This window comes from Paroedura picta, chromosome 18 (genome assembly GCF_049243985.1).
Source record: "Paroedura picta isolate Pp20150507F chromosome 18, Ppicta_v3.0, whole genome shotgun sequence".
Taxonomy (NCBI): Eukaryota; Metazoa; Chordata; class Lepidosauria; order Squamata; family Gekkonidae; genus Paroedura; species Paroedura picta.
Window position 1 is genome coordinate 2,529,233 of NC_135386.1, and position 12,442 is coordinate 2,541,674.

General features: G+C 49.6%; 1 protein-coding gene across 2 annotated transcripts; it reads right to left on the reverse strand.

Moving 5' to 3' along the window:
• Positions 1–384: 384 nt before the first annotated feature.
• SNUPN (snurportin 1) lies at positions 385–12,065 on the reverse strand. 2 transcript variants are annotated; one of them, XM_077318089.1, is made up of 10 exons: positions 11,633–12,065; positions 9,815–9,977; positions 9,186–9,245; positions 7,786–7,939; positions 7,580–7,684; positions 7,119–7,215; positions 6,243–6,340; positions 5,692–5,769; positions 4,936–5,016; positions 385–1,297 (listed from the first exon to the last, which is right to left on the reverse strand). In XM_077318089.1, the coding sequence occupies exons 2-10, from the start codon at positions 9,970–9,972 to the stop codon at positions 968–970; spliced, it is 1,161 nt and encodes a 386-aa protein (XP_077174204.1). In that variant the 5' UTR covers positions 9,973–9,977; positions 11,633–12,065; the 3' UTR covers positions 385–967. The 2 variants fall into 2 exon arrangements, with proteins under 2 accessions (XP_077174204.1, XP_077174205.1); XM_077318090.1 differs by lacking the exon at positions 9,186–9,245 and having other exon boundaries at positions 11,633–12,060.
• Between the last annotated feature and the right edge of the window lie 377 nt (positions 12,066–12,442).

The window sequence follows — 12,442 nt, forward strand, 5'->3', positions numbered from 1 at the left end:
AAGCTGTCACTCTAGCTCCTTGGCTCACTTCCCCCTTGCCCCGTTATACCCAGAGGAGCTCCAGTGGGCCTCAGTGTATAGCAATGGTTGGAAAACAAAAAATTAGGACACACGTTTTCAGCCAGGAATGATTACGGGAACAAAACAGTCCGAATCGCAATGCCCTTGCACCAATCTGTGTTGTGACCTCATCTGGAACAGAAGGTACAATCATGGACCCCCAACCTTCAAAAAGGACATTGCAAAGATGGAAACGGTGCAGGAAAGATCAAAATCTTCTCCCCGATAAGGAATGTCTCCAGTTTTTGGAGCATATTGGCTTAGGAAGGGGGGAAATGTGATTTAACAGCCTACGAACTACAACAAAACGAGAGAGACCAGAGCTTTTGTCCCCCTCAAAATAATATATTCCCGCATAGCTCTTTATTCAGCCAAACAAAGACCAGGACGTTAGAAAAACATCTTTTTCTTTTTTTAAATGCACAGAAGTGTCCATTTATATAAGGGGAAAAACACAAAACAAGACGCCTTCATCGAGGTAAAGAAAAAGGCCTCAAGAGCTTGGGCAATACTTTGGGGGACTCCTGTCAGCGGGCCGACCATAACGTGAAGAGGCTCTCTCAACAAAACACACTCAACAAAACACACGGATTCCTCATCTAAAAATCCCGGAACCCAGAGTCAACTTTTCCCTGAAACCCCAAACTCAAATTTCCCCCAAAGTTCAGAGATGCACATAAGATTTAGCGGGAAGGCCTAGGCAGAGACCGGACGTGGTTCGAAGTTTTCAGGTCTTTTAAGGGGCGACGCTCAGGCCTTGACCGAGGAAGAAACCGTGTCCGTGAAAGTGGGGTGTGGAATTTAAACAGGTTGCGAACGTCCGCATCACCCTGAGCCTTTACAGACAACGGTGGAGAACTTCTGGCCATGCCGAGACCCTCAAGAAAACATCCTCACATCACCGGTGTTAATTTTCCATCTGACTCCCAGGGTCGCCTGAGCCGGTGAGGGACCCTTCGGGCTTCGGTGTGGATAAATGCTCCAACTCGTACCTCCCGTCACTGCTGGCTGGGTCGCCGTCGGACGAGTCTTTTCTCGCCTTCTGCTTTTGACTCCTTTTGTGGTCTATGATCTGCTGCAGCTGATATCCGGCGTAATCCGGTTTGGTGGTTAGCGGGCCGGCCGGTACCGATATCCCCAGGATGTCTGACACCATGTAGGGTCGAAGCCACCCGACCAGCGGGGTGCACCCCGGGTGGTAGTGGGCTTGCTTGTGGTAAAAGAGGAGCCCATCGACCTTTAAGAGCACAGAGGGAAAGAGAGAGTGAACGAGCATGGTGGTTACCACAGCAGATGGTCCAAAACGACTACGCCCTAACCCGAACAGAGGTGAACACTCCCATCAGATTCTACAAATGTTTATCTCCGAGTTTCCTAACCATTTCTGGGCCTGTGGGTACTTTCGGAATCCCGACACAGCATGATGAGGGCAGCCGCAAGATGGCTACCACGGGAGGCGGAACTGGCCACAAAATGGCCACCAAAAGAGGTGGAGCAGGCCACAAAATGGCTGCCATCTTCCGTCAAGGCCAATTATATCTCCACTGGCCCCTCAGAAGCCTTGCAGGACAAGAGCCTCACTTGACTCCATCCACTGTCTTAAAACCTTTTTTGGGGTGTCAGGAAAGGGGTCCGCTTGCCCAACAGTGCCCCTGGATTAGACTCAGAACATAAGAACAAATTAGTGGGCCATAAAGTCCAGCATCCTGCCTCACACTGTGGCCAACCAGTTTTTCTGGGAGGCCTCACGTTCAAATCCCTGCTGGGCCGTGGCAGCTTGCTCGGTGACCCTGAACCGGTCACATCCTCTCAGCCTGCCCGCCCCTACTCCACAGGGTTGTTGTGTGGACAAAATGGAGGAGATGCGAATGACATAAGCTGCTTTGGGTCCCCTGTTGTGGGCGGAAAGGCAGGGCATGCACGAAGGGAAGAAACATTAAAATACAAACAGTGGGAAGATCATAAAAAGAAACAAACCCTGAGCAATGCCCACCATGAATGTGAGCAGCACTAAATCTCCCGAGAACAGTGCCTGAAGAAGACAGATAAAGGAAATGTGGACATTTTCCCATATCCTTCCGGGCAAACCAGCTTTGAAAGCTGTTTAAAAACTTCCGCTTTCCGATAGCAGGAAAACTCTTTAAAGATCCACAGGGCCCTCCTCTCCCTCTTTGGTCAGGGGGTCTTAAAAGCTGCACCTGCCCCGTGCAGACCCCTTAACTTGGCACCTGTCATTTCCACCCTGCACCCTCCCTCATGAAAAGATTTCCTACTCTTCGCTGGTTCCTGGGAGATGCTGTTTGCAGAGAGCTCGGTGTGGGATTTCCTCGGCCTGCAGCCTCCGCAGCATGCAACCAAATCGGCCTGCGGCTTTTAAAGGCCATTTGTGCACAAGGAAGTGATGAGTATGGGGAAAAGGACGGAAGAAAGGGGGAGGAAGGAAAAAAAAGACCACGCGGACAGAGAGAGGGCTTCAGTTACTCCGCGTCTCTGCCAATTTCTCTCCCCCGCTCCTGACCCAGGGTCCTCATTCCCATTGCTTTAAAAGCTCATGCCAGCCCGACGTTAGACAGCTCGTTTTGGGGAAAGCAAGGAAGCATTGATCACTAACTCAGATGTGCCGTCCTGTTTTTTGGATATATTTTTTCTTGAGCGCCAAACAAAGTTCTTTCCTAGTCTTCCTTCCCTAGATCCTATAAATGAAGAAGTCAAGGACTGATTTTTCTCTCTGTTGGAATTTGGGCATGGTTTAAAAGCATAGGAAGAATATCCTGCAGAGGGCATTGGAGGAGATTTTTTTGTTCTTGTGCAGAAAAAATGAATTTTAACCAGCGGTCATCATCCGATTCCTGAATTTAGAACCTTCCAGAGAGGCCTTGAAAAAAGCAAAAAATATCCTTTTCTTGTATGAAAGCTCGTTTGTTCTTTCCTAGCTGAAAAATTTCTCCGGCTCTGTATAGCTTAATGGCTAGGACAAATCAAATGAGGATGAATGTACGTCTAGAACACCAGAGGACAGGCACCAATTACGCAATCATTAGTGGATTATTCTTTTGCCTTTTAACCGATCAATTCAATTTAAATGAACGAAATATTATCAATACTGCAGGGTGCCTGTCCTCTGGCTCTAATGAGGCTCAGAGAATTTATGGCTATCATTTACCGGTAGGCTCCGTTTCTGTCTACAGGAACGCTCCGGAACCCCAGACAGGGAGGGGGAGGGGGCAGGCAAAAAATGCTAGCAACTTGTGACACGGCAACTCCATTTAAAAATTGTCCCAGCTGGAAATGGACTCTGCAGCAAATTAATCAACTCGACTGCGAGTTGATTGACTCAATAATGAAAAATATTCCAAGTCTGCAATCCTAGAGAAAAAAAAAAGGGAGTTTGCAGTACTAAAAAGAGATCTGAAAAGGCTTCATAATATTTAGCGGCTGTGGTAGGCTTTCGGCTTCCAAAGCACTTTTGCACGCACAGCTACGGATTTGGAAGACCCGAGTTCAAATCCCCTTCTGGCTGCGAAACTCACGGGGTGAATTTCAGCCCATTGTGATGTCCGAGCAGAACTTTCCTCACAGGGTAGATGCGTTGGTAAAACACGGGGACGATACTGCTGACCCGAGCAGGATAAAAACAGGACCGGAAGTTCATTGCAGCCACCTACAGCACAGCCCTGCGAGGTAGGCTGGCTTGACTGTCTAAGGTTTGCGCCCACAGGGCCTTGGCTTGCAAGTCAGGGCTAGACCAGCTGCCCCAGAAAACACTGTGGCTTTGGAGAATATTTGGCCTCTTCCAATTCGTTTTGCGGTATAATACCGAGGCTCGAAAGATGCTGCACAGGCTGGAAAGCCCCCGGAAGACGGAAGAAAGCTCTCTGGCACTCACAGAGAGACAGGCAGAGGCTACTTCTTTCCATAGCCTGCTCACGTTCCGCACCGTCAACAGCCAGGATCCTCCCGCCCGCCTTTCCCAGCCGTTCTTGTTTATTTAATGCTCTGTCTGCCTCCTGGCCCTGAGTCATGGCCCTGACGCCAGCCGAACCAGGAAAGGAGGCTAAAGTGACTGGCTGCGGGAAGCCGCGATCTGGCTGTGAAGCATCAGCGTTTCCCTCTTGGGGAAGCCGGAGGGGCTGGACGCTCGAGGCTGATGGGTGCGTCTTCTTTGGCTGCGGAGCGCCAGAACAACATGGAAAATGGTTCTGGCTTAGTTCAGAGGTGGGTCCCATGCCCCAACCTCAAGTCACAGACCATTTATCAGGTTTGCCAACTCCAGGTGGGGAAAACCCTGGAATTTTGGGGCATGTCCTTAGAGGGTGAGGTTCGAGGAGGTCAGGGGCTTCAGAGGGTAGAATAACAGAGTGGCCACCATCCTAAGCATCCATTTTCTCCAAGGGAACGGATTTTATTTGTCTGGAAATTCACAGTAGATCTGGGAGATCACCAGTGCCCCACCTGGAGGTTGGCAACTTGACCATTTACCTCTCTTACTAAACCACTAGTAGAAAATCAGTCAGGATCAGATGGGGCTCCCTCAAGTGGCAACAGCGAAGAACTGCCATCCCCCTGCTCCAGAAATTTAAAATGGACGGAGACGCGTCCCATAAATCATTTTTAAAGGTGGGACAAACTTTGTACCAGCTCTTCCACCACTCACGTTTGCTCAAATGTTTTTCCAGAGATAGCAAAACCAACCAACAGCACGATGCACCCAGCTTCCGGATTAGACAGGTCTCTTTGTCAGGCAGATGGCTGCCAATACCAGAAATTGAAACCAGGAAAAAACAGGCAGCTGATGGCGCGTCGGCAGAATGGAAGTAACAGGCCTGGTTCACATAGGACTACTCGGTGAGGAAGATCGGATTGAAGGCGACTTACCTCGAAGGGGAACTCCATGGCCAAAACGTCACAGAGGCTTTCGTTGGTGCAGGCGTAATTCGGCAGCCTCACAAACTTAAACTAGAAAAGAGGGGGGAAGTTAGTTGGGATTTAGATCTCTACACACCGCTGGTCTCCCAAACAGGAGGGCGTTTCCAACACAGCTCTCTCCGGTTTTTCTTCACAACAACAGCCTTGCGAGGTAGGCTGTGATGCAATGGCAAATCACCTCCAAAAATCTCTTTCCCAGCAGCAAGACAATCTAAGGATCTTCTGGCTACGTTACACAAACCCCCTACGAGAAATAAATCACATCTAATGATGGGTGCTCCAGAGGGCAGAAAAGAGGGATATAAACTGGATAAATAATGTTTTAAAAATTAACCAGGATCCTCAAATGTTTTTTTTTTTTAATGTACCATGTACCGATCACTCTGCAAGCCAGATAAGCTGCGAAAGGAGAATCTCTGCCAGAAAGAAAGCCATCCCTGGAGATTTCCCTTTACAGCTGTGTCCTTTTTAAAACTAAGGTTAAATTGAGCACTGTAGTCGGCAGAACCTCGAAGCAGAGGCCCTGAATTTCACTCCATCTATTTAATCTTTTAAATGGTTCGTGCTCGTGTCCGGGGAAGATGCTACTCCCTAGGAGAATGTGGCTGCATCCGGGGACGCCAGGTAGAAGACAGAGTAATCTACCCAGATCAAAATTAAAACATTTTGCATCATTTGGAAAGGGGGGGGGGGGGAGAGACTTACTGGATTCAGACGACTTTTCTCTCCCAGATCTGCTTCTTCTTCCATTTTTGAACAAAGCCAGTAAAACCTGAAATCTGTCTGCAGAGAGAATACGGACACATTAAGGGCGTGATTCAAGACTAAATCAGGGGAGCTGTGAAGTTAGTGTATTTAGGTAAGGAACTTCCCGATGTTTGAGCACACATCTTTGCCGCTAGAAGAACACGGTCAGTTAGACAGCTAGGACTATCCCTCGCCTCGTTCTTTACAAAATCTCTTCTCAATAAACCTACTTATTCTATAAGCAGCCGGTGCTCTGCCCTTTGTGTCTTTAATCTCTGCCAACAACCATCAGCCTCACATGCACTTATTCAGCCCGATTTTAGCTCCTCTCTCCTCTTTCCCCTGGTTTCCCTCACACCGACCCTGTGAGGTAGCTTGGGCCAAAAGTGGGGATTGGGTCCCAAACTCAGCCCAATCAATATCACAGCAGTCCGGGGATTTGGAACCAGCTGGGCTCTAACCGCTAGGCCACGAGGCTGTCAGGTTGGCCGAAGTGGAGGAGACGGTACCTGGCAGTCGTAGACAGGGTGGCCTCTCCAGCACATCACGTCCAAGACGTAGTACGTCTGCTGGGCCTCATTGAAGATGCAATCCAGGATGGTGTAATCTGCGTGGAACAATGCGGAAGGGGTTCATCCCTGCCCTCTCGCTCTGTAAAAGTCAGCGCTACGGTCCCGAAACGCCCTGGAATGTCGGTCACATTCCACTTCCTTTAGCAAGTAAGATTTCCATTTACCTTCCAACCTTGGCAGGTTAGTTCTTTAGACCGTGAGGCCTATACATGTATTTACTGAGCATTTCCTCTATCCGCAACCCCAAAAGAACACAGACCAGGGATCCGCTGAGCTTTCAGAGCCCGCGAACACCTCTGGAATTCTGGCATGGAACGGTGGGTGCAGCCACAAAATGGCCGCCACATGGGGCGGAGCCAGCTGTAAAATGGCTGCTGCTGCTTCATAATCATCACAGGCTATGGTGGCAAAGCGAAGTTTTTAAAAACCTGCAGAAGTCTCATGGAACAAAAGACCTTCCCAAACGTTTTGAGCTAAAGAGCCCTAAATTCTTTACCCTTTCTTCCCAGGGAAAGTCAAGTATCTGAGGAGAGAAATGGGCTCAAACAGAACGGAGGCCACGGATCGGTTCCAAAGCTTCTTCCCCCCTCTGGACATCCACGGTTCCTATTTGTTTCGTTTGGCATCCCTCCCCAGTCTTGGTCCCTGGCGTCCCTCCCGGATTCTGGCGCTGCCTCGCTTGCTTTTTACGCGAATTCTTTTCTAACGGAAAAGTTGTTTTTAATTGTTCCAGGGATTTAGCGCTCGCCGTCTCGGGGGCCCCGATGGGGTGGGAACAGCAGCCCGAAAAGGGAAACAAATCAACAAAGTTACCTTTCCCCATGGAGGAATTGCGACGGTTTCCCCCAGGCAGGAGAGATGGGAAGCGGTTTACACAGTAACCGCTTTTGGTGTAGGCCGATGTGGTGCCCTGCGAGGAGAAAAGGAGAGAACGGATGAATTTGGATCGTCTACCTACTGATCAGACCAGGGGTCCATCTAGCCCAGCCTCCTGTCTCACACCATGGCCAAGCAGTTCCTCTGGAGGGCCAACAACAGGGCAGAAAGGCTGAGGCCTTCCTCTGAAGTTGCCTCCTTGCTCTGGGATGCAGAGGTTTAGTGCCTCTGGACGTGGAGGTTCCTCTCAATCTAGTAGCCCCTGATAGAGCTGTCTTCCATGAATCTCTCTCATCCCCCTTTCAAGCTGCTGATTCCTGTGGCCATCGTCACATCCTCTGGCAGCACAGCCCACAATCTTGTCCCTCTCGGTGCCAAGAAGCCACCATCTGTCTTACCCTCGAGGCCACAAGGAGGGCTCTCTTCCCCACAGGGCACACCACCAAGAGCCACTCCTGGGCCATATCCGGAGGGACGTCAATCAGCCATTCAGACAGCATCAGCTAGGAGAGAGGAAAAGCATGCTACTTTCAAAACTGGGTTACTCCAGCAGGCGTCTCCAGGGTCCCTTGGGCCGCCACCGTCCCCTTCCCCGAGAACGGACCTGGTTGGCGTAACGCTTTGGTAGCTTCTTCCTTGCTTCCACCTCCATGCTTTCGACATCCTCTTTGGCCGCCTCCTTTTCCTCCTCTTCCTCCATCCCTGCCCAGTCATCCTCCGCCAAGCGCCGTGCGTGGTTCACGTAATCGAGCCGTTTGCTTCAGAGCCGAAGAAACAAACAAAGAAAGAAAAAAACCAGGAGGGTTTGCTCTCCCTCTCAAAGAACAGCTGTTTTTTATACCCTGCTTTTCCCTACCCAGAAGTGTTCCAAAGTGGCTTACAAATGCCTTTCCCTTCCTCACCCCACCAAAGACACCCTGTGAGGCAGACGAGGCTGAGAGAGCTCTGAGAGAACTGCTCTGCGAGAATGTCTCTAAGAGAACGGTGACTGGCCCGAGATCACCCATGGGGAGGCACGGCTGAAGGGTGGGAGATTCAAAACACAAAAAGGGACACCCTTCTTCACAGAGCACAGATAAAACTGTGGAACCCACACTGCCTCAGGCATAAGAGGAGACAGAAACAAGCAATACATAGGCAACTAGCAGCCAGAACTGGGTTTGAATCCTGTCTCAAGGATCAAATTTGCCGGCTGCATTGTGGCCTTGGGCCTATCAGCCAAGAAAACTGGAAAGGCAGTAATTATATTCTGCTAAGGCTACGTGGGGGGGAAACTAGGGATTTAAAAACAATTAAGAACATCAATTTCTTTCTTCTTTTTTTAAAAGACAGCATGAGAGCTAATAAAATGTTTCAAGTCTCCCACACACTCTCTAAAGAAACTGTTTATTAGTCCGCAGGGATCCTCAGCTCGTGACCTGAGAAAGCCAAAGACAAAAGAAAAAGGAAAGAACAGTCTATATTTAATATCCCACGAAAAGACACAACCTGTGGGTGGATTACATGTCGCTCACAGAGCCAGAAGCTTCCAGGGTAAAAGGCTCCAGCGGTACATTTGCTCGAGAATTTGGTAAAAGTCCGTAGACGGCACCAAGACTATCCAGGCGCTTTTCAAAACAGGCACAGGGCAAAATGAACCCTTCCTTCAATATGCCATTTGAAGAAACCTCCCCTGCAAGATTCTGCAGCAGGAGAGAAGAGCCAGAGCCCAGGAGCACCTGAAAAGCTCACAAAATTTGGGGCAGGAGAGCTTTCGGGAGCCCCAGCTCACCTCTTTCAAACAAGACTTTCTCAACCTTTTTACCACTGAGAAACCCCTGAAAAGAACTCTCCAAGCTTTGAGAAACCCAGGAAGTGATGTCAGTAGGCCAAAACTCCGTCACGCCCACAGAAGTGACATCACCCAGACACACCCACCAGATGTGACTTTCAGAAGGCCACGCCCACGGCACAGGGAGTGACAGCAGAGAAATATTGTCAGATGGTTTGTGATCAAAATCGTACCTGCCTTCTTGCTGGCTACCAGCTTGTTCTTCCTCAACAAAGGGAACCTGAAGTAGGAACCTGCAGAAACAGGCCAATGTCTCTCCGTTGCCCCCCCCCCTTCCATGCTAGAAGCAGGGTCAGAGCAGGCCTATGCCACTCTGTTAACCCCCCCACCATGCCATTAGGTTTAAATGAGAGTACTTACCCCTCTGGATCCCAGTCGCTCCCACTTGCAAGGAAGCTCAGCTAGCAAGGATTTTAAGGACTGGGGCCCCTCTCCTTCCCACCCCTCCAGGCCCCTCATTGGCCATTTGGAGAGGGGGTCGACATGGCCATATATGGTCATATCACCCAATCGTTTTTTTAAAAATTATAAAAAAATATTAAAAATTAATTAACTCCTACCCGATTGGTGAAACCCTTCCGGGGCTATTTTAAACCCACTTCCTCCCTGATTACCCCTGGAAGAATAACAATTAGTCAGTTAGACAGTCAGGACTCTCTCTCTCCTCTCTTCTTTATACAATTGTTTTTCTTCCCAATTATTTACGAGGCTGGTGCTTCGGCCCCTCCTTTGCACATTTGAACTCTGGCGACCCCGTCTGTCCCTCCAGGTGCCATCCTAACCTTTTGGAGCCAGCGCTTACTTTTTCTGAAGTTCCAGGAGGCGGCGCCTTCTCTCGGCCTGCTCCAAGGAGCTGTACTTGGCCTTGTACTGCCCCAGCCGGGGGTGGGGGGCCGCCGTGCTGTTGATGTCTTGCGAGACACTGAAATTGCAAGCCAGAGCTTGGCTCAGCTCCTCCATTTTGCCTGTCGGGGGAGAAAAGAAACCCAAACAAACAGCTCAGCAGAGCTGGAATGCATCTCCTCCCGCTTGGGCCCTGCAATAAAATCAGCTTATGATCCCACCCTGTTCTTTTCCAGGAACACGCAACATGCTTCACAAGAAGTAAGAATTTTGTTCTCTCCTGCAATGTTTGGGAGGGAACAATGTGAGGGAGTGTGCACAGAATCCTGCAGCTCGCTAGAAAGATGAGAGCGCTCTGATTTTAATTGCCTCAGGACTTTTCAGGCCATTTCCTTTCCTCCCCGTTTATACTGCTTCTTGGAAATACCACATTGCCTTTTATTGTAGCGTTTCTCAGAGTCAAAGCCAATTTCTTGGCCTGTGGTTTTCTCATTAGTACATCCCATTTATGGGATGTAAGTTCTGATTTCATTGCTCGTTTCTGTGTTGCCTGACATTCCCGCTCATTTTTAAATTGTTTTTTAGACATCACTCTCACTGTTTTCTATCTTAACTTTAATTTTTGTACTGTTCACCACCTGGAGGACCCTAAGTTGCAGGGGAAGGCGACTTACATAGCTGGCTCTTTTGTTTCCTCCAAGCTTCATTTTTAGCTGTGTTTTAATTTTTGATTTCGCCGTGCCCCTTTCACAAACAGAATAGCAACACAAACATTCTCCCCACGTAAGTAAAACAACTCCCCTTGGAAACACTACATGGTCGCTGTGCAAATAGACTAAGGTGACCAGATTGTCCCACTTTTGGAGGGACATCTGGGGGTACCTGGCAAATTGTACTTATGTTAAAATTTAAAAATATATATATTACAATACTATTTTTGCATTCTACGAAACTTTTTGTTGTTCCATATAGACCAAATTTTTAATCAACAACCCCCCCCCCCCCCGGTCAATGGTGTCCCGCTTTACCAATGTTAAAATCTGGTTACCTTAAAATAGACTCTAACATCACCACCTTCAAATACTCATTTGAGGAAACTCTTTTGTGCAGGGAACAAGCTTTTAGGCTCCTTAATGCATGTTTTCATATTTCAAGGTGAAATAGCACAAGTAGAGGAAATCTTACTACATCTACCAACTGGGGGATTCTGAGTGACTTGGGAATGGGGCTTGGAGAGACAGTGGGTCTGCAGCAGGCTTGTTTTGAGGGGTCGCCACCCTCCAGGTGGTGCCTGGAGAAACCCCAGAATTTCAACTAATCACTTAAGTCTTCTGGCAAAAATGGATGCTTTGGACAGAGAACTTGATGGCATCAGACCCTGCTAAGGCCCCTTCCCTCCTCAAATCCAACCCTCCTCTGGCTTCAATCCCTCCCCAAATAGGAATGCCAACCTCCAGGGGGGACCCGGGGACCCCTTGGAATGCCAGTTTCTCTCCAGACTACAGAGGTCAGTTCCTCTGAAGAAAATGGATGCTCTGGAGGGGGAACTCTATGGCGCACCTTGCTGATAGGGATGCCATCCTCCAGGTGAGACCTGGGGAGCCCCCAGAATGACAGCTGGCAACCCTGAACCTCAGAGCCCACCTAGGGATAAAAGGCCACCTGCTCCACGCACGAATGAACCAACCAATTAATGCACTAGCTGGCCAGAGGGGCTGCAGCAGGGGCGTGCACGAAATAACCCCTGCAGACCAATGGGGACCCCCACCACACTTACCAGGAAACGTTCAGCCCCACGGGGGACTCGAACCGGCAGACTCGGAAGACCAACTTGGCGCCAGGAAGGCTCTAACGCGCCTGCGCCGCGCGGCAGCCAATCGGCGTCTTCGCCAGCGGCCGTCGCTCCGTCTGACGGAGAGGGGCGGAGCCAGCCCAGCTGCCTCGCCACCCTTTCCTCGCCGGCTTGCAATCGACGCATGCGCGCTGCGTCCTTCTAGCAAACCGGTGTTTACTCCGCCCGGGTTGAAAGTTTCTGCGCGGTTTGCAAGTTCAGATGGTTGCTGTTGCACCCCTCGGATCTTGAAATACGTGTGAATGAGGGAATCCCGTGTGGCCAGACCCAACGTAAGCCAAAACAAGCAGCTACCGAACCCAAGATCTGGCCACTAGCTGTTTTGGTTTCCGCCAGGCATGCTTTTCCACTTCCTTCCTCCAGAGGGCGCTCGCGGTTTCCTGTTTCTTTTTTTTTTTTATCTTCAAAACAACCCTGCGAGGTAGGGCAGGCTGCGCAGATTTGTTTCCAGCAGCAGGCAAACAGCCAATATGGTGGAAGGGTTAGAATGTCAGACATTCGATTCTGGGAGAGACGGGTTCGAATCCCCGCTCTGCCCTCTCTTAGCCTTGCCTACCTCAGGGGGTTGTTGTTAAAATAACACAGCAAAACGGGAGTGCTGTAAGCCGCTTTGGCGCCCCCTTGTAGAAAACGGTAGGGCATAAAAGACGAATTTATTAATTAAAAGTGTGTATTAGGCAGCAACAGAGCCTATTTCTTGAAAGAGAGCCTGCTGCATCGGAGGCGTCACGTGGC

Excerpts from the sequence above, each read along its gene's own strand:
- SNUPN (XM_077318089.1), bottom strand. The coding sequence starts at position 9,972 with ATGGAGGAGCTGAGCCAAGCTCTGGCTTGCAATTTCAGTGTCTCGCAA. Across the intron at positions 7,940-9,185 it reads GGTAGCCAGCAAGAAGGCAG|CAAACGGCTCGATTACGTGA; the intron begins GTACGATTTTGA and ends TCGGCTCTGAAG. Across the intron at positions 5,017-5,691 it reads AGAAAAGTCGTCTGAATCCA|TTTAAGTTTGTGAGGCTGCC; the intron begins GTAAGTCTCTCC and ends CCTCTTTTCTAG.